This window comes from Spinacia oleracea, chromosome 2 (assembly GCF_020520425.1).
Source record: "Spinacia oleracea cultivar Varoflay chromosome 2, BTI_SOV_V1, whole genome shotgun sequence".
In the NCBI taxonomy this organism is placed as follows: Eukaryota; Viridiplantae; Streptophyta; class Magnoliopsida; order Caryophyllales; family Amaranthaceae; genus Spinacia; species Spinacia oleracea.
Window position 1 is genome coordinate 60,219,479 of NC_079488.1, and position 20,359 is coordinate 60,239,837.

Genomic DNA, 20,359 nt, shown 5'->3' on the forward strand with positions numbered 1-20,359 from the left:
TCTTCTTCCTTCTTCATCAGAAATTCCCCTAAAAAACACATTATTTAAATAAAATTTAAGAAAATATTCAACCTTTACATTAACCATTTCAATTATAAAGATTCTTTTAGGGTTTAGCAAGTTATCAAGAAAAAATTGAAAACTAAAGAATATGTGTTAACAAATTAGCAAGAAAAATTTGAATTAGAAAAAACAAAATACTACTACTGAAATTGATAACAAAATACTCTAGAAATTGGAAAACACCTCAAAACCCGATCTTTGTACGACGCTAATGCTTGCGCTTCGTATTGTACCTTCAAATTTTAAAATAAAATCAACAAATGAGTAAATATTCACACAAATCAACTAATAAGAATCAGAAGAAAAAAAAGACTAATTAACGGAGAAATTATACCTGATGTTGTTGTCGGTTAGCATACACATCTGGTACAGGACGGGCGATTCTGCCTCATCTTCTTTGCGAGTTTCTTCTTGATTATGAACGACATGAGGGACGGCTGCCATCGAAAAGAAAGAAAAATTAGCAGTGAGATTAACCATGATCAACCCCAATATATAAATAAATGAACCATATACAATTTTTTACGTTTTTTTTTACAACCAAATACGAAGTACAATATTAGAAACTCTCACCATATCAAATGGGAATTGTAAAATAAAATTTTGTAAAATCATGCATGAAGCTTTAATTTTTCGACTATTTGTCTTACGACCCTTTTCAAATTCAATTTGACTGATAGATTATATGCAGATTTTGTATATTAATCTCTCTATCATATTTAGCCATAGATATCTTATATTTATGGTTATTTAATATTAGACAATCAAGTCAATTGATTTAGGAAACCAAGTTAATTGATTTAGCCATGATATTAATGTTTTTTTTGGTTTACAGTACGCCGATTCAGTTTGTAGATTAAATTTTCCTTCTTTGTTAAAATTTCAGTGTTGAAAATTAATAATTATGCTTAAAAAACGCATAGGGTAGTTTAGTAAAATCCTCGGGGGACACCAAAAGTGAATTTACACAAACACCCCAGCTCTTCACTTATATAACAAAGATAATTTCTTTTATTTTAGTTTTTTTGAAGTAAAATGGAAATATTTGATAAGAATAAGTCAACCTTTATCCCGTTTATCAATATTCAGTATACCATTCGATTATCGTACAAACATTAATAATATTAAAGAACTAAATTGGTTCATTTAGCATATAAACAAAATATGGTGATCACTCTAATTTAGAATTCAATTAAGAAAAACCTAGAAACAAAATTAAAAGCTTATCTTATTAATCATGATGTATTTAACAAGTCTTAAATTAGCAAAATAAAGGTGATAATGCACATAAACAATAATGCAACATGATAATATGATGAACCAATGATTAAATCAAATACAACCTACAAAACAAATGTTAGTGTATTTTAATCTACTGATTGGGCTTACAACCTAAAACGCACTAATTGTGGATTTTTTTATTTATTTTAAATATTATTTTCTTAGCTTATTTGGGCTTGGGATTGGGCTTTGTAGACCCCTACATTTGTCCCCTAGGCCCGGATCGGTGAGTTGAATGATGAAACTATAATCCACTCGTCAACAAAGAACTCTGATTAGCGGAAGAACGATCCTTGACTGACTGAAGAGACCATCCGTAGGAGAACCTGTTAAATATAATAACTTCCATAAATAGAAAGCATCCTAAAATAAATAGACACGTACTTAGTCGCATTCGCTTCCCGATACGGCTTAATGTGGCTGCATCGATAGAAAGATTGAATATAGTTGACCCCATTGCAGCACACTTGTACGCGCCACAATATTCTAGTACTTGCCTTTGGGCTCTAGAATAACATAGCTCAAATTACCGAACTCATACTTCTTGGGAACAATACATGTAAATGTTAACCAAGTTACTGAAACACGCTTATGAGCGCCTAGAATACGCTAAGTTAGGTCATTTACCAAATGATACGTCCTTACAAAGTCAAAGTATATCCTATTAATCATGATTTGGATCATGCACATCACATGATTGTATAGGCCTTGGAATAATCTTTCCATAGACTTATCATAAGCCCAAATCTGATTTAAAACGAATAAGTTATAAGGCTTTTACTTGGGCTTTTCCAAAACGGACCGACCTCCACTATTTGGGCCATATCTCGAGATTTACGACGCCCACTGATACAAGATCGGGGGCATTGAAAAGCCGGATTCCGTAACTTTTCAACAAGATATTATTTACAAGAATCCTAGTTTGTAAGAAGAAGTTATGAGCTGTTAAAGATTAAAGTTTTTGGAATCCGCGGAGCAGATCTGCCTGCGCTAGCGCTGGCAGACATGCACTAGAAATTTCTAGCGCTTGTATTGTTTCAGTCCTTATCTAATACGTTTACACGTATAATTTTATCATATCTGGTACATCACAACTTAGCGCTACAATATTCTAGCGCATAACAGGCCAGCGCCATATTTTTCTGGCGCTGCCATTTGTTTTTCACAAAAACTCGAACACTTTAGATGTTTATCTTATTTCTACTGCCTACACTTTAAATACAGGCCTTCTACACCCCAATTTGAATCATCAAAATTCGGTCTCACTCCTTTGATATTCTGAATTCTCTCTTCTCTTTCTTATATTCTAAAAGCCCTGCTGAAGTCCCGTCCCGTATTCGTAATAGTTCAACCGTATTAACTCATTGTTAAGAAGATCTCTGTTTGTATATACATTAAAATCGTCCCAATTACTAAAGGAGACTCTAAGGGGAAACTCTGCCAGAATTAAAGGAAAGATAAGGATCTGAAAGTCAGTACAAAGGTCGTTATAAAACTAAAGGAGACTCTGTAAATGCGAGTGGTAAGTGTTCATGAGAACCGCAATATAGCTTAAGATATATTATAACATTCCTAATATTGTTTATCGCTTTCATCACCTTTATAAATCCGTTCACCTAATCTGCTATATTACTCACGGCTAATAAGATATTCTCTGGACAAATCTGATTATTGGTAAGCACCTTTTTTTTGGCAAATAATAATGAGATTTATTTACCAAGTAATCAGAGTGTTAACAAACTCTGAAAACACCAACTGTCCAACAGACACAACAAAGCACCTAGTTAACCAACACAAGCTAGCTAAAGCACACAGAAGCTACTACTGACATCTACACTCAACATTAAACATAATGTTGCTAACAACAGTTTTAATTGGATCAACATGATCCCTAAAAACCTTAGCATTTCTTTGCAACCAAATACAGTAAACAGACTCAATGAAAGCTATACTATACTTGCAGGCTTGCTTCTGTTTGCTTCTGCTTTTCTTCACTGCAATCTGAACCTCCTCATGCCAAGGCAACACAGTTCTATTCACACCTAAAGAAAGCAGAACCTGATTCCAAATCTCCTGAGAATAAGAGCAAGAGAAGAATAGGTGCTCCAAGCTTTCATTTTCCACCTGACACAGACCACAAATACCATCAATACTTAGTTGCCATCTTATCAATCTGTCTTTTGTAGCTAGTCTGTTCTGCACTGCTAGCCACACAATGAAGGTACTCTTTGGACTAGCATGGCTATTACAAATCAATCTCTTCCATCCCACCTGAGCTCCAACTGGATGAAGAAACTTATACATTTTGTGAATTCTGAATTTACTAGCTTGCACAAACTGATCCACTCCATTTGCCTGCAGAATTACTTCTCTATTATGCCAAATTTTCCTCAATGATCAAGTTAAACCATTAGGAATTGGCATAGTCCATAAGTCTCTATGCTGAATATAATAAGCATGAATCCACCTCACCCAAAGCCTATCCTGCTTCAAAGCTAAAGCCCAACAGTGCTTCAAAACTGTTGCTTTATTCCACACAGTTAGATCTTTAAGATTCCACCCTCCACAACTCTTAGGGAAACACAATTGCTCGCAAGAGATAGAAGCTTTCCTAGAATCTGCATCAGCACCAGACCACAAGAAACATCTACAAATTCTCTGAATCTCCTTCATCACCTTTTTAGGCATAACAAAAATCTGACACCAGTAGAGTTGGATACCAAAGAGTACAGATTTCACCAGTTGCAGCCTACCTGCATAGGATAGAAACTTAGAAGTCCAGCTCTTGATTCTAGCAACAGTTCTATCAATGAGAGGCTTGCAGTCTGTGAAGGAGAGCTTCCTAGTTGTAAGAGGGACACCCAAGTATCTGAATGGGAAAGATCCCTTAGGAACCCCAATTGAGGTAACAATATTGGAAGCAACATGATCAGAAACACCTGCCAAGTAAACTTCACGTTTGTGCAAATTAGCTTCCAAACCAGAAGCCAAGGAAAACTTGGTAAAAGCATCAAAAAGAGCTTTCACAGCACCCTCATCAGCTCTGGAGAACATCAACAAATCATCAGCAAACATCATATGGGTGAGATCCAACTTTTTTCATCTAGGGTGATAAGAGAAGTTAGTATCTTCAACAAGAGCAGCAAGACACCTTGACAGATATTCCATACCCAAAGCAAACAAATAAGGTGAAATGGGATCACCTTATCTCAACCCTTTCTTTGCAGGAATTGGTTTAGTGGGACAACCATTTATCAGAATGGAATAAGAAACAGAATAAAGACACTGCATCACCCAATTCACAAATTTCATAGGGAATCCTAGCTCTGACAGCATGGTTTTCAAGAAAGGCCATTCTAAGGAATCATAGGCTTTTTTCAGATCCACCTTAATCATACACCTAGGAGATACATGTTTTCTAGAATAGCACTTCACCAAATCACAAGCCAGCAAAATATTATCAGAAATGGATCTACCAGGGATGAAACCAGATTGAGAACACCTTGCATTCTAGCAGTGAGAATTTTGGAGATAATTTTGTAAACAACTGAGCAGCAAGCAATTGGCCTAAAATCCTTCACACAAGAGGCATTCAGAATCTTAGGAACCAAAGTAACTGAAGTGTTGTTCACTTGCTTTAACATCACTCCAGTTCTGAAAAACTCTCTTACTGCTTCATAAACATCTGCTTTCACAATCTCCCAAGCTTTAAGAAAGAACAAACTATTGAAAGCATCAAGCCCAGGGGCTTTATTGATAACAATACCTTTGATAGCTGCATCAATTTCTGCATCTGAAATAGGAACCACCAACATTTCTGCATCAGCGGCAGAAAGCTGCTTCCCTTTCCTAACCACTCCAACATCCACACCCATCAAGGAGCTAGCTGCAGTACCAATCAACTTCTTATAGAAAGAGCTAAATTCTTCCTGAATTTCCTGAGTAGTGCTAAGCTTCTTCCCAGTATCATCATACAAAATATCAGTGCTATTCCTAGCTATCCTCTCCTTCATTGCACTGAAAAAGAACTTAGAATTAGAATCTCCTACTTGCAACCACTGAATTCTTGCTTTCTGTCTATATGCACTCTCCTGAATATGCAAGAACTTCTTAAGAGTCTCACTACAATCCCTCTCACTTTGTTGCACATTGCTATCAGTAGAGCAAGAAGCTAACTGAATCTGAATTTGACCCAAATCAGCCCTTAACCCCTCAATTCTCTCATCAAGCTAAGCAAAATCTTTATGATGTAGCTCCTTCAATCCTTGCTTTACTGCTTTCAGCTTAGTCCAAACCTTGAACATGGCTCCACCCCTTGGACAGGACACATCCCATCCCTTTTTAACCACATCAAGAAACATAACATGATCAGCCATATAGTTAAAACATTTAAAGGGTCTACTCCCTCCTCCCAGTTGGATATTACAAGACATAACCAGAGGTGAGTGATCAGATATTCCTGGAGGTAAATAATCCACCACAACATCAACAAACTTAGAATGCCACAATGCATTAGCAATGGCCCTATCTATTCTGGAATAGATTCTCAAGTTACCTTGCCCCTTATTGCTCCAAGAATAGTAACTCCCACAACTCTTCAGCTCAGCCAGCCCTGCAGCATCCATATAGCTATAAAAATCCTTAGTTTCTCCTTCTGTAACTGCTTTGCCATTAACCCTATCAGCAGCTAATAAAACTGCATTGAAATCCCCCATGACAAGCCAAGGACAATTAACAGTACTACTGAAAGTAGTGATCTCTCTCCACATAGGTCTTCTAGTATCAACGGAGTGCAAACCATACACAGCTGAAAAGATAGTATCAAATAAGCCATTCTTAGTAGTAACATGACAGTGAACACAAAATTCAGTTTTTTGGATAAGCTGAACTGACACCAATGCATGCTTCCAACCAATCCATATGAATCACTCTTTTGACGTTGTTTAGTGAATTATCTGTGCATTTAAATCAACTCATATTAGTAATGTAGTCTAAAGCATGTCCATTTCGTAATCATATTGAACTAGTATGGACCGCCGCGTGGGCTAATGCTGGGCACTACCCGTATTAGTAAACGTCCCCCGAACTCTCAATCTCTACTCCGCTAGATGTACGTTAAGCGATCTCCGTAACAGAGATCACAAGGGAACCTATGGCCGCTGTGAATCAAATATGCTCACCCTTCGGGCATATAATGATAACCAGGTTTTGTCAGTTTTCTTCATTGTAGTTGTAAAACTTAATGACGACTCCTAAAGACTAGTAAAAGAGGCTAACGCCCACAGTTAGTTCCGCTTTATAATATGATTGCCACATCCTGAGGGGAAAGTCGTTAGAGCCATTTTCTTAGGAAAAGTACGCTCGTCCTATTTTTCGACCCCCTCATAGTGGCGAGTCCACTGGGACTATTTTGAAGTACTTGTGCAAATAGTGCATCGGTGATGAAGCTGTATGGCATAATTCAAACACTAAGCCATATTTACTTCCTTATTAAGTTGGGACGATCTAGAGTGTTCAATGTGACGAACGATTGCGACAGGATCGCATACCAATCTTGGCTTCCTTGGCATGTTACATATTGGAAGTTGGTAATAAGGACACCTATCATCCATGAGGGTGCACGCGCTTCAGATGTTAGCCACCCGACACTTTCGCAATGTAGCACACCTACCCAAATCAAATCGTTTATCTCCTAGGTCCATTCTCAGTACGTGCCACTCCAGCATACACCCGATAGTCTTTGATATAATTCTTTCATGAACCCAGCTACTTCGACGGGAGCCTGTTGGGGAATTGATGATAGGTTTGGTACACTTTTGACACCCAACCTATCATACTTTAGTGACTTAGCATAAAACTAAATGCGCATCCTTATCTGAATCCATGCTTATTGTTAGTTTCGCGTATAAATCTTATGTGCTATGTGAAACTAACTAACCAGACACATAGTTTAGGGTCAACAACATTACTAAAGTTAATAAAAACGCTTAAAACGTCAAAAAAACGAATAAAAGCTATGAATCGAACAATCATAATTACACATTCTGCAGCCCGGGAACATGCATCGGAAATAATCAGCGTACCCCCAGGCAGCGCTACAATTTCCCAACGCTACACATATTTGCGCTATAAAGTTGTAGCATACTCATCCATGAAATAACAAAGCAAAACCAGTCGAGCGCCAAAAATTAGCAGCGCTTGACTAACTGAGCTATAAAGAAACAGCGCTGCAAACACCAACGCGACAATATTCAAGCACATCTTTGCTTATTTCGCGCAATTAAAATCTGTAAATTTAGAAGTTTAATAATTAAGTTTAAATATTCATATGACTAACTCAAAAGACTAAATATGCATCTACCTTAAGAATTACATAAGTCTGGCTGAACATACCCACCTTAAAACACATATTTAAAATTGCGCCAAAGGTATTTTCGCGGAATTAAGATTAATCGAGTATATTCATGAAAAACTAACCCAAACTAGCATTTATGAATTCACCCCCAAGGCTAGTACGTACGAATTACATCCTTTTTGTGCCGGAACGCTGAATGTTTGAGTGCGCAGATGCTTAAACAAAGGGCTTAGATCAGTAAAATTAAAGCTACGGGAAAGTCCGACTAACTAAAATCCAACTGCACGTACAAGCCTCAAAAGGACCTGCAGGAGCTGGAAATTTCCAGCGCACAAGTGGCCCGCGCTAGAAAAAACTGACGCTGCTCATACCAGCGTTAGACTATTCTAGCACTCCCTGGTTCAGTTCCTGCCAATGACTTCTAAACGTATATGATTAAAAAAGATCAATTCGTAAAGTATTTATTAGTCTTCTAATAACACTAATGTCCGGCATAATACCGTTCATGCTAAAATAACCTTTGACGTTCACTAAAAGCAAAAGTTTACGAAAAAGAAAAAAGTATGTTTTCGAAAATAAGTCAAAAAATGGATTTACACCAAATTACTCGTTCGGTGAATAATATTCGAAGAAAATGACGAGTCAAGCTGAGTAAAAAATCCTAGCCGAGTTTGTCACCCTTTATGTGAGGTATCCCTTGAGTCCATCATGTCTATTAAAGCCTAAGTTCACCTAGCCTAAGTCCACCTAGAGTCGTAACCAAAATTGTTTCCAAAAAAATCTAAACCAAGTTAAATTCTACCAATCGAATCATCATTCACCTAGAATTACATCATAGAGAGTCTACACACACTTAGAGTCTTTCCCCTAGAGTCCACTTACACCTAGGATGGTTTTCTTAATTCTCATCCCGTAACTTAAGTCAAAGCCGTATAACCAAAAATAAAAACACTAAAATGGTCATAAAAGGAGTTTTACTAAAAACTATGAGATCCATAACTTATCAATCCGTAGTTCTAGCCTTAGTCCATCATCCAAGGTCAGTTTTGGCCCAAAACAGTTATAGTTGATTGAAAGTTATAGCTGTAGCAGTCTAGTAGTTTCATAAAAGTCCGTTTTTGTGTTTCAAGTCAAGCCCATGTCTAACTTTTGAGTCCGAGTCGTCCGAAACAGCATGTTGACATATTCCAAATAATTTGTACGCTTTTATAGATAGCATTCACTACCTAAAAGGAATATTGAGATAGCCCATACCTCGAAATTATTAAATTAACGCTCTTAATTTATAAAGCGATTATCACATTCCGTTCAAATCACCTAGATCTTAAAAGTATACAAAAGTCAACACTAGACCAAGAGAGCACTATAACTCTCACTTGACTAATTAATAGACACAAAACTATTTCCCAAAAAACAAGTTTGACACTTACTCAATTTGTTATTTTGATTACATCTCGAGACAACTAGGATAATCCAATTTCTAACCGTCCAGATTTAGAGCAACCTATTTCTTGAGTCTAATACTTGGTCAAGAACAAAAAAACTACCTTATGAACTGACAACCTAAACTTCTAAGTACTCAATTTGCCATTCAGATGATCAAGCACTCCTTGTCATCTGAACCTTCTGGTATGTTAACCAAGTCTAAGCCACCCAATTTGACTAATGCATCAATCTTGACTCATTAACATCCCTTAATCTTTCAACATAAATCAAGAACTAGGTGATCATATCCAACTTTCTAAAATAAGTTTTCTTCTTTATAATTTTCAAAAACAATTCATTTAGGATAAATCAAATGTCTTCTAGACGACTTAATCTTGGGTCCTAACTTGCGCATAATTCAAGGAACGGTCGCTCGGCAACATAAAGTCTAATCGTTCAAGAAAGTTTTCATCAAATCCACTCTCTTCAAGCTTGCAGTCCAAACATGAGTAGCATTCAAGAGCAGATCCATCTAATAAAGATTACTCTTAAAGAATTTACTTCTCGCCTCATCGCCTTAGAAGGTAAACACAAGCAATTAAGTTCATCAATTTGAGCACGGTCCAAGTGATCATCTCAATTGCCTAATCCGCGGAATAGGTTACAACACTTCGGAGCACCCTACTCTTGAGGCAGTTGAACATCAAAGGATAAATGAACTAACCACTCTAATGAGACGGAGTTCCCTCTTCAAAAAACAAAAGACAGTTAATAAATTTTCTTGTCAACCGAAAAGGGTCAAAAGGTGGATTGGGGATAAAAAATTCACTTCGGTAGGCGAGTCGTACACAAAAATGCTTCCAAACTCACAACTCGAGGGAACTGTGTCCAATAGGTCCCACCCCGGACCCTCGCGTTAAAAGCAAGTATTAGGACCCTTACTCATATTGTGAGTATGATTAGGGGAAAGGCTGTAGGGGTTTTTTTTCGTAACTCTTTTTTTTATTTTCCCCTACGAGGCTTTGTATATTGATTTCGAAGGAGTCACCACCAAAAAATTTTAAGGGTCCCGTTTGGAAAGGCCAAAGTTGACTCTTTCGTGGATAAGGCATTGAATCTAATTAGAAACGGATGGGTGAGATCCGGGCAAGGGAACGAAATGCTTATTCAATGAGCTTTAAAATTTGGATTCGAGTACATGGCAAAGAGAATTTTCGAATAACCCTAGTCATGAAACTATGTGGGTTTGAACTTTGAACTTAGCACATAGAATTTCTACTTGTATTGTGACCACTTCGCATTAAAGTTAATTTGAGGGAACCTAAGGCCGCTTTGTCCAAGAAATTATCTTTGTTAAGCGTGATGAAAATTTGTATTTTGTTGGATTTAGCATGTGAGGTGATGAAAGCAATAAACAAGTAAAGCAACATCACAATAAATAAAGGAATTATTGAAAGTGCGTACAAAACCACATCATCTCCAAGTGAGATGAGTAAAGAATGCGGAATTGAAATATCAATAATAATGGTGTGAAATTGAAGTGCAATATTGAAAGGCATTATTGAAATTGCGGTATTGAAGTGCATTATTGAAATGGTGCAATATTGAAATTGAACCATTGTATTTGAGATCCGAACGCCAAACGACTACTTGATAATAAGTGCGTCCGACACGGATTCAAGTCTAAAAATATCAACTTTAGGACAAGTTGCTCATCCAAAAGTGTCTTAGATTTTGGTTATAGAATTTGAACTTGAAATAATGAATCTTGTATATTGAACTTGAATATTGAACTTAGGAGTCTTGAATCTCAAAGATTAGACCTTTTAATGATAAAAAGGCCTCACGTTTAATTTGCTCCATAACTTGAAAACGATTCTAGTTTAAGGAAGTGATTACAAACAACCTTAAACATCATGGAATCCATAACTTTGTACTTGAATAATAGAAAGTGTTGATTTTTGTAAAAATATGTGATTGTTGTAAGTGACACTTTTGAGAGCAAAAGTGTCAACTTTACTAATCATTTTGGAAGAAAAATTGAATCTAGCATGGCATAATGGAAATGGTGTTTTTGGACAATCATTTGGAGAGGGTTTCAAGTATGAAACCTCCCCAAAGATGACACCTTTGTATGATTTTCCTAGTTACCAAAAGGCATGAAACCTAAATGGTAACATCATTGGATTTTTTAATTAGAAATGTAGGAGAATAGAATACATGGTAGATTTGAGTAGGGATTCAGAATTACCTAGTTGGGGTTAGGTTGGAATTCCTTTTAGAGCTCCCAATTGCTTGAACGCTTGAAATTGTATGGGAATTTGAGGATTGAAAGTTGGTTTTTGTACTTTGAGATTGAATTTCGAAATTACGACGTTCTGATTATGATTTGGTGCCCTAAAATGCTTGGAAATCAGGGTTTAAATAGAAAATTAGATGGCTAAATTCCAAATGACAACTGCGCCCAGCGTAGAGGCCTGCGTCTGGCGCCGCTGAAGTGGAACAGGAAACGCCAACGCAAGGACGATGACACCGTCCTTGTATTTGTCTTTTGTGAATGTACCTTTGTACGAAATGTATGAACTTTGGCACGTAGCATTTTCTTAATGATTAAGGCTTTGATTTTGCGACTAAAAACTAGCCGTTTTCGGGTTTTCGAATTCGGTTTTACGGGACGAGGCCCGGCTTGCTCGGTTTTGTGGGTCGGCGCCCGAATTCGGATTGCTTAGTGTCATTTTGACTGGAAAAGGCCTTGTAAAACCAATGAAGAGGTCCATCGGGCGAGTTGTGTTTGGATTTGGAAATTGATTTTTGGAAATTGAATTTTGTACCGAGTTCCGTAATGGGAATGGTTTCGGGAATTAGACTTTGGATCTTTGAATTTGGAATGTGTTTTAGTAATCGGGACTTCCACACAGAGTTGTACCAACCACCTAAAAAGGATAATAGTATCGTCATCATCCCATAGGATAATGCTTGAAATTTTGAATTTTGAATTCCCAGAGTTGATCCGCTGGGGTAGAGATTTTTATTGACTCTTAAGATCTTTAAACTTCGACTGACTTTCCTGGAGCTTAGGTCCGTTTGGAGTCGAACGCCTGAATTCTTGTATTTTTCGGACTTTGCATTCTTGGAATATTTATTTGTTGATGTTGGAGAAACAGATGTATACCAGTATTTTCGGAAGGTAGCCTGATTTGATGTTTGATGCATGGTGCAGAAAACCGTAGCAGCAAAGAACGTGCAATTAGCACGGAGGACCGCGAGGACACTATTCTGCGCATGCGCAGAGGCTCTACGCCCGATGTAGGGGTCCGCGCCTGGCGCAGGGCTGGGTTATAAATACCCCCTCGCCGTGCCCTTAGAGGAGCACTTCACTTGTTTTTCTTTCTTTCTCTCTCAAAGGTCGACTACTCTCCCCTTGATCTTGTTGTTCTTGCCTTGTCCATGTAAGTTTGTCATGTTTTGTTTATGAAATAACTTCTAGGATTGCATGTAGTTTCGAATTTTTTTTCTTTGAAATGTTTGGTTGATATGATGCTTGTATGGTAGTAGGCTTCTTGAATTTTGTAGGAAGAATTTTTTTTGGTAGCCACTTGAACTTGAACTTTCGGAACTTTGTAGAATTTTGAACTTTTATTTAAATTTTGAATTTTGAATTTTGTACTTGGCGTTTGTAGGTATTGACCCCATTGGTGATCTTGTCGGGTCCATTATAAGAGTGTAGGCTAGGATAGCCTGGACGTTGTTGTAGAATCTTGAATACCTGCTTTGGCTTGGATAACCTAGGCGTTGGTGTAGAACTTGAATTCCTGCTTGGGCATGGATAGCCTAGGCGTTGGTGTAGAACTTGAATACCTGCTTCGGCATGGATAGCCTAGGCGTTGGTGTAGAACTTTTTTGTCAACGTAGAGGTCCCTAGCTAAACTTGTATTGCCATTGGGGATTTTTTGAACCTTGATTTTTGCACGGGCTAGTATAAGATAGCCCCCAGGCTTGAATGTTGATTTTTTTTGTATTTCGAATGCTTTAGCATGCCTCGTCATACCCGGAGGAAGCTCGCCGAACGTTGGACAGTTGGAGCGGCTATGGAGGACGCTTCGGATAATGAAGCGGCGACGACGGACGTGCCGGCGGCGGGCATGGTACCACGGGCAGTACCCACCTTCGAGGGCACCGGATGGCAGCCCTCGGATCTTGCATTTCAACCAGGGTTTCATCTGTCCCAGCGGCTACGCGCTGGCTTAGTGAGTTTTGTATTGTGTTTTGAACTTGTTTCTTGAACTTGTATAGACTTGAAATGATCCACCCATTTGTAGGCTGACGGGGAGCCGATGCGTACATATGGTCTTTGAGGTATATTTGTACCGTTTTCCCGACTATCTACGACAACGAGGAGACTCGAGCGATCTGGACGCAGACGGGTTTGGTTCCTTTCTATAATGCTTTGAGAGGCGTCCAAGGGAAGATGGACGTCAAAGCCCGGCTGCAGGCCCTGCTGGAGCGCTGGTGGGATACCACCAACACTTTTCATACGGTCTTGGGGGAGATTACCATTACCCCTTTTGAGTTTTCCATGATCACAAGCCTCCCTTTTTCCGAGAGGGAGGTGACTTTCGATCCCAACTTGAAATGGCATTCGGATGGTGTCAGGGATTTGATAGGCCCTGTTGTTGATTTGACTACGGAGGACACCCGTGCTCCTGTGACGGTGATTATGGATGGGATCCGCGGGACGGACATATCCGCGGAGCAGAGGGTTCGACTCTTCCTCCTGGCCCTGGTTAGTAGAGTGATTGCCCCGGGCAGGAATAGCCGTGTGCTGGTTGGCTTCCTGGGGTCTTTGAGTGACTTGAATGCTGTTTTAAGCCTCAACTGGGGTGGTTTGGCATATAGCCACCTTTTGTATGAAATGAAGAACGCCTCTCGGACTGCACCGGAGAGTGAGGCAATTGTTGCTGCTTTGTGGAGCGTGCTGGAGGTATTTGGGACTCCTTGTATTTTGTATTTGTATATTGAATTTTGTATGCATAGGATTTGACTGATGCCTTTGCTTGTTTTTGAAGCTTTGGGTGTACGAGCATTTTCCGACCTTGGCACCGGCTCGCCCTAGGGGTGCGGCTTATCCGTTTGCCGCCTCTTGGGAAGGAGCGGTGCGCGGCGATGTGTCTTTGACGACCTTCCGCAGAGCTTTGCGGGTCTTGCCTGTTGGACAGGTATGCCTTTGTACTGTTCATGATCTTTGTATTTGTTGTATTTGTATATTTGTCTGAGCTGTCTGTTTTGTAGGTGGTTTGGCGTCCTTTTGATGATGCGCCTACACCAGTTTTGAAGGAAATAGTGCCCTTGGTCCAAGTATGCATATAATATTAAGTCTAATAAATGCGGTTCAGTATTAATTAACAAGTTAATAATTCAGTGAGATCAAGTGAGCTGAATGCCTGACTAGAGGCCGCTTCAGTTCAAGTGGAATTAATTATATTAATCCACAGCTTACTCTTGACTGAACCCGTAGGGTCACACAAATAGTACGTAAACGGATCAAGTATTTAATGGCATTAAATACTCCATCTATGGATATTCGGAATCGACGGATCTTGGTTTCAGTGGGAGCTGAGATCGTCACAGGCAAGAAATGAATACTCCGGAAACGATGATATTGCCGGAAACGGAAATATGGATCGTATCGGAAATATAAATATTATCCAAGTCGTAGATGTTGCCGGAAACGGAAACATGGTACGTATCAGAAAATATTATCGGAAATGGAAATATTGCCGGAATCGGAAATATTGCCGAAAACGGAAATATTGTCAGAATCGGAAATATTATCGGAATCGGAAAATAATTCCCGAAACGGAAATATTAAATATTTGTTCGAAACGGAAATTAATTCCGGAATCGGAAATATTAAATGTTGTTCGTATCGGAAATGAATTCCGGAATCGGGAATTTAATCGGAAGCGTATCGTACGAATTAGCATCGGACGAGGCCCGCTAGACGAAGGCCCAGCACGAAGCCAGGCTATCGCCCAGCGAGCCGCAAGCAGCAACGCACGCCTCGACCAGGCCCAGCGCAAGGCCAGGCCCAGCCAAGGGCGCGCGCGCACGCAGCACCGCACATGGGCTGTGCGCTTGTCGTGGGCCGCAAGGCCTGCGCGGGTGCACGACTTGTACGATGCGTGTGCGGGAAATCCTAATCCTATTAGGATTCGTGCGAAAATTAAAATCCTAATCCTATTAGATTTGCTTTGTTATTTAGAGTCCTAATAAAGTTCTAATTAACAAATCCACATCCTAGTAGGATTACAATTCCTTTTCCATACCTCTATAAATAAGGGCCTAGGGTCATTATTTGTATACACGATTCAAGTATTCAAAGTGATTTTGAGAGCAAAAATTCAGTCATATAAGTGCCTACAATAGCCGAAAATTCTAAGTACCTTAAGGGCGATCCTAGTTGGTCAAGCTTAAAGCGGATCCGGACGTGCTGTGGACTATCTACGGAGGGACGACATTTGGAGTCCTAAAGACTTGTTCTTGTTCGGTTCCGGCGCAGCTAGGGAAGGCACGCAACAAAGTGTATGCATCTAAACTATGCTAAATGATTATGTGTAAATAATATGCTTTCCTGGCTTTATGGTTTTTCCGCATGATTTATGAATTGTCATATGTATCATAACCTAACAGTGGTGTCACGAGCCTCTTATTATTTTCATAATCTAAATTGCATAAACATGGTTAAATATTACAAATTTGCAAGAATTATAAGGGGTGATTAATTTTCGTAATTGTTAATTAATTGCAAATTGCGTTTATTTAATTATACGTACGCAGTTTTTCGGCAGTTTTTTCGTTACTCATCCAAATCGAGTGATTTTTGTGTCAATTCCGCATGTAAAAGGCATTCTAAAATTTTGTCAAAAAGAGTATTTTTGGCCGAACCCAAAATTCTCAAATTCGAAGCCTAACAATGACTTTTCGGAGGTTTTAGTTTTTCGAATGCAAAATTTCGTAAATTTAAGATGTTAAATTAAATATTTGCGATTCTTTTTGATAAATCTTGAATTTTTGATTGACCTACTGTATATGTTTAACAAGTTTGAATGCCTAGCCTTGTTAATTATGCAATCTAATTTGTAATTATGATTAATTTGTTGAAAATTGGAATAATTTAGAATTAATTTGATTTTCATAATTAGTTATAATTTAATTAGATACCTATGATTAAAAACCACCATAAAAATTGTAAATTTATGTTAAATTTTAAATTTTATGACCTAGACTTGAATCCATGTTAATCGGAAATCAATTAAATAATAAATTTTCGATTTTTCGCCCTAAAATTATGAAATTAATATTATTTATTAATTTGTCATTAATTTTGAATATAAATTTTTAATTTTTATGCGATTCGCTCATATACCTTGCACGCACAAAGTAATGGACGCTACGTGTTACCCTTAAGGGGTGTTGTATAGTGCGGGCATGCGACAACGAGCAAGGGAGCTCGTCCTCCATGCGGTACGAATGCAGCGAGCAAGGGCATGGTGCACGAGCACAAGGCAGCAGCCCTGCCTTGTGTCGTGGGCTGTGAGCCATGGGCGTGTGGGCAGGGGCGAGAGCAAGGCACGAGCAGTCGCGTGTGGGCAGCAAGCGTGCTGCGCCACAGCGCGCACTGCCTCGCGCAAGCATGCGGAGCCTCGCGCGCAGCGAGCGCAAGCTCGCGTGCCACGAGCGCTACGCACAGCGTCAATGGCTCGCGTGCAGCGTGCGCCAGCTCCCATACTGCTGCCTCGTGCGATGAGCGCAAGCTCGCGTGCGGGAAAGGCAGGCGCGCAGCGAGCGATGGCTCGCATGGATCGAGCGATGGCTCGCGTGCATCGAGCGCTGGCGCGCGCAGCGAGCACCAGCTCGCGTGTTCGATTGATGCCTTGCGATGGTGAGCAGCAGCGATGCGACGCAGCGCATGGGCTGCGCGCACATGGCCAACGATGGCTGTGTGCGTGTGGCCCATGGGCGTGCGTTGCGTGGGATTGTTGCGTTGCGATTAGATCGTTTTGAAATTTTAATTTGAAATTTTCAGTTTACGTAATTTTAATTAATTTTAAAATTAATAATTTAAATTATTTTCTTGGATTTTAATTTTGAATATTGTAATTATAATAAATTTTATTTATTCTAATTAATTTACTAAAATTAAAATCATGAATTAATTTAAATACGACTGAAATTAAATTAAATTTATGGATTCAATTATAAATTTATATGAGCTTTAAATTTTAATTAAATTTGTATGTTTCCGGTTAGACTAGAAATACATTTTTATGTTTAAAATTAGTAAAGCATATGAATTTATTGGTTTAAGTGGGAGCCCTTTTTAGTCATAAACTCGTGATTAGGTCTACAAATCCTTAAGGTTAAAACAACTTGATTAGAATTAATAAGGACTGAATAATTTGTAGATTATTGGTGCCCTTGATTAATTGCTGCAAATGTTTATGTGATGCATAATGTGTTTTACTAACCAGCTATGTGGGCCATTCATGATAATGAATGGGTGAATGGTATATATTGTATATGTACTGTTTTGCAGGTTATGAAGTGACTAGTATGGCCCAAATAGGATAGAAAATATGGTATGCGTACCATTAATTTGAATGTAATTGGTCTAAAGTACCAAAGTTGTTTTTCAATTCAAATATGGTCTGCGTACCATCAAATAGTTGTAATTAGTTTTAATTATAGCTTATCCTATTTGAAGAAAATGGTGCCTCCCACAGAGATTTTCAAGACGGACTTTGAAGTTGAAGCTTCAAGATGAAGTCGGGCCATACTAGATCACATTTATCTTATGCATGCTTTAAGTTATTTATTGCTTTAAATATGTCTTAATAATGCATGAGATTGTGGCTTGATTATGTTGCATGATTAAGGATTTTAGTTCACTTAAAATCTAACCAACATAGTAAGAGCCTTAAGTTCCAAACTTAAAAATTGAGTTAAAAGGTGCCATGCCAAAATATACACTTGCTTGGATATCCTTTACATCAATCTAGTAATAGTTTTCGCTCAGCGAGGTGTTACTTATTGGTCCTAAAGGGGCAAGGTACACAAATAATTGTGAGTACATGTTAGTTTTGGTGAAACTCAACGATATAAGTAAGGAGTCCTTTTATGTCGTGGCAAAATCGATAGGTTTACCTAATAAGCTCTTAGACGTACCTATCAACCAAGAATAGTTTCTAGACTATTAGCAAAAGGTTTTTGCTTACCTAAAATGTTTTAGGATTGAGTCGACAAACTGTGCTTAATTCTTCAATGATTTTAGGGTCTTGGAATCATTTTATTCACAGTACACCTGCCGGAACAATAAATTCGAATAAAATGCTAATAACTTGTTTAAATTGCATGATTGCTTTTCAAGTTATTACTCATGATAAATGTTTAGACTTTGCATGCTTCAATGTATGTTTTAATTATTGTTTATAATTAAATATCTTGCACTGCAAAAAACCTTTTAGAAAGGTAACAGTAAATTTCCTCGATTGGTAGTGAATCCAAGAACGATTCACGGAAATGAGAGAAAATGAGCAATTTAAAATGTACGTTTCTTATATCGACTTTTATGGTTGTTTTTGAATATCAAAATCGAATGGCAAACCAATTGGTGCTTGTGAATTCAAAATACAATGTAGTTGAGATCATAAAGCATTGAGTTTAAACGCTCAGCCTTACCAATGGTTAACAACCTAAGATCTTTGTCCATTTATTTCATGAATGAGTCTAGTCCCTAGACATTCGAATATATCGATGCTTAGAGAACTTTAGAAGCTTCTGGTAAGATCATCTAGTTGAAACAAAATATTCAACATAAATTAAAATGGTAAAGAACCTTGTTGGTGACATTGGACATGTCTAACAAAGTATAAAAGTCAACACTAAAGAATTCAATTCTTAAGACTATAAGAAAGGGTACAAGAAATAGGAAAACAAGGAACAAATGAAAGGAGTTTACGTTTCCGTTTCTACCTATAAGTTTATGTTTGAAGAAAAGTGACCTAGAAATCAAACTTCCTTGGTATCATATACCGCTTGAGGTTCTTACTTCGGTAATAACTCAAACAATGGAAGCTAGGCTACACTAATGACCTACAAGTGGGAAATGAAGCATGGCAATGCTACATTAGTTGTAGGGTCATCTAGTTTGTTTTAAGTCCTTTCAAGGCTGGAACTAAATGGCTATTTTGTTCCATAATCAGCATACCTAAATTTCTGCTTCAAACACAGAAAGACTCACATTCAGAAGAACAAAAACAATGTTTGTTTGTTTGTTTATTTGAATGAAATTGTCATTTACGGGATGAGTCAATATGCTTGATTAAAACAAACAACTCTAAAAACTTTACTAGGTTCAAATCAACCCCTTGATTTGAGTTCCACTAATCTTTGGCACTGTTGCTTAGACCATATCAACAAGTTAACATTCAAAAGCTCTATTTTGATAGACTTTTGAAAGTTGATTGATTTTTAGATCAATTTAAGACAACTAGTCTTACTTGTTGAAAGTAACAAAAGATATGAACTATTGTTAGAACGCCTAGACAATAGAGTTCAAAGCTAAAGAAAGATTTTATGACTTTATGGATTTGAGTGAATATAGGTTTATTTACTCAAATGTGATATAAGTTGAATCTGTTTGGCTAGTTCAAAGATTCAGAAGTATAAAATCCACTTGGCAAGAAATCATAAAGATCTAGGTTAGATCATGTTGATGATTACTTAAGTCAAGAATGATCATCAATGATTGTGTGAAATAAAATTCACAATCTAGCTCCATAAGATATGGCATATCTAAGTTGGAATGATCGAAGTCGATTAGTACTTGATTCGATCAATGATGAATCATAAAGACTTTTCCTATAATTTCTAAAACAAAATGCTCAACTACCACCAAACTAAACCAAATTCGTCAAAGCTATTGAAAAGTAATTTCAGAATATCTTTTCATAATATATCTAATGAGTTCCTAAACTCAGTGGGAGCTTAGTGTTTGTTATTCAACAAACTAAGGCCCAAGTATAGATATATGTTTCATTGTGATTTATTCAAATGAGACACAAGGGTATTATTTCTACCACGAATTTTTGAGAACATAATGTTTGTTTGCTCGAAATAATGTCCTTTTGGAGATTCGTTTCCAAAATGACAAGTGGGAGAAAATAGACCTCGAAA

General features: G+C 37.9%; 1 protein-coding gene across 1 annotated transcript; it reads right to left on the reverse strand.

The window, feature by feature from the left end:
• Positions 1 to 271: 271 nt before the first annotated feature.
• Positions 272 to 3,648, reverse strand: LOC130467445 (uncharacterized). Its single transcript, XM_056835953.1, has 3 exons — positions 3,174 to 3,648; positions 398 to 500; positions 272 to 296 (listed from the first exon to the last, which is right to left on the reverse strand). The coding sequence occupies exons 1-3, from the start codon at positions 3,646 to 3,648 to the stop codon at positions 272 to 274; spliced, it is 603 nt and encodes a 200-aa protein (XP_056691931.1).
• Between the last annotated feature and the right edge of the window lie 16,711 nt (positions 3,649 to 20,359).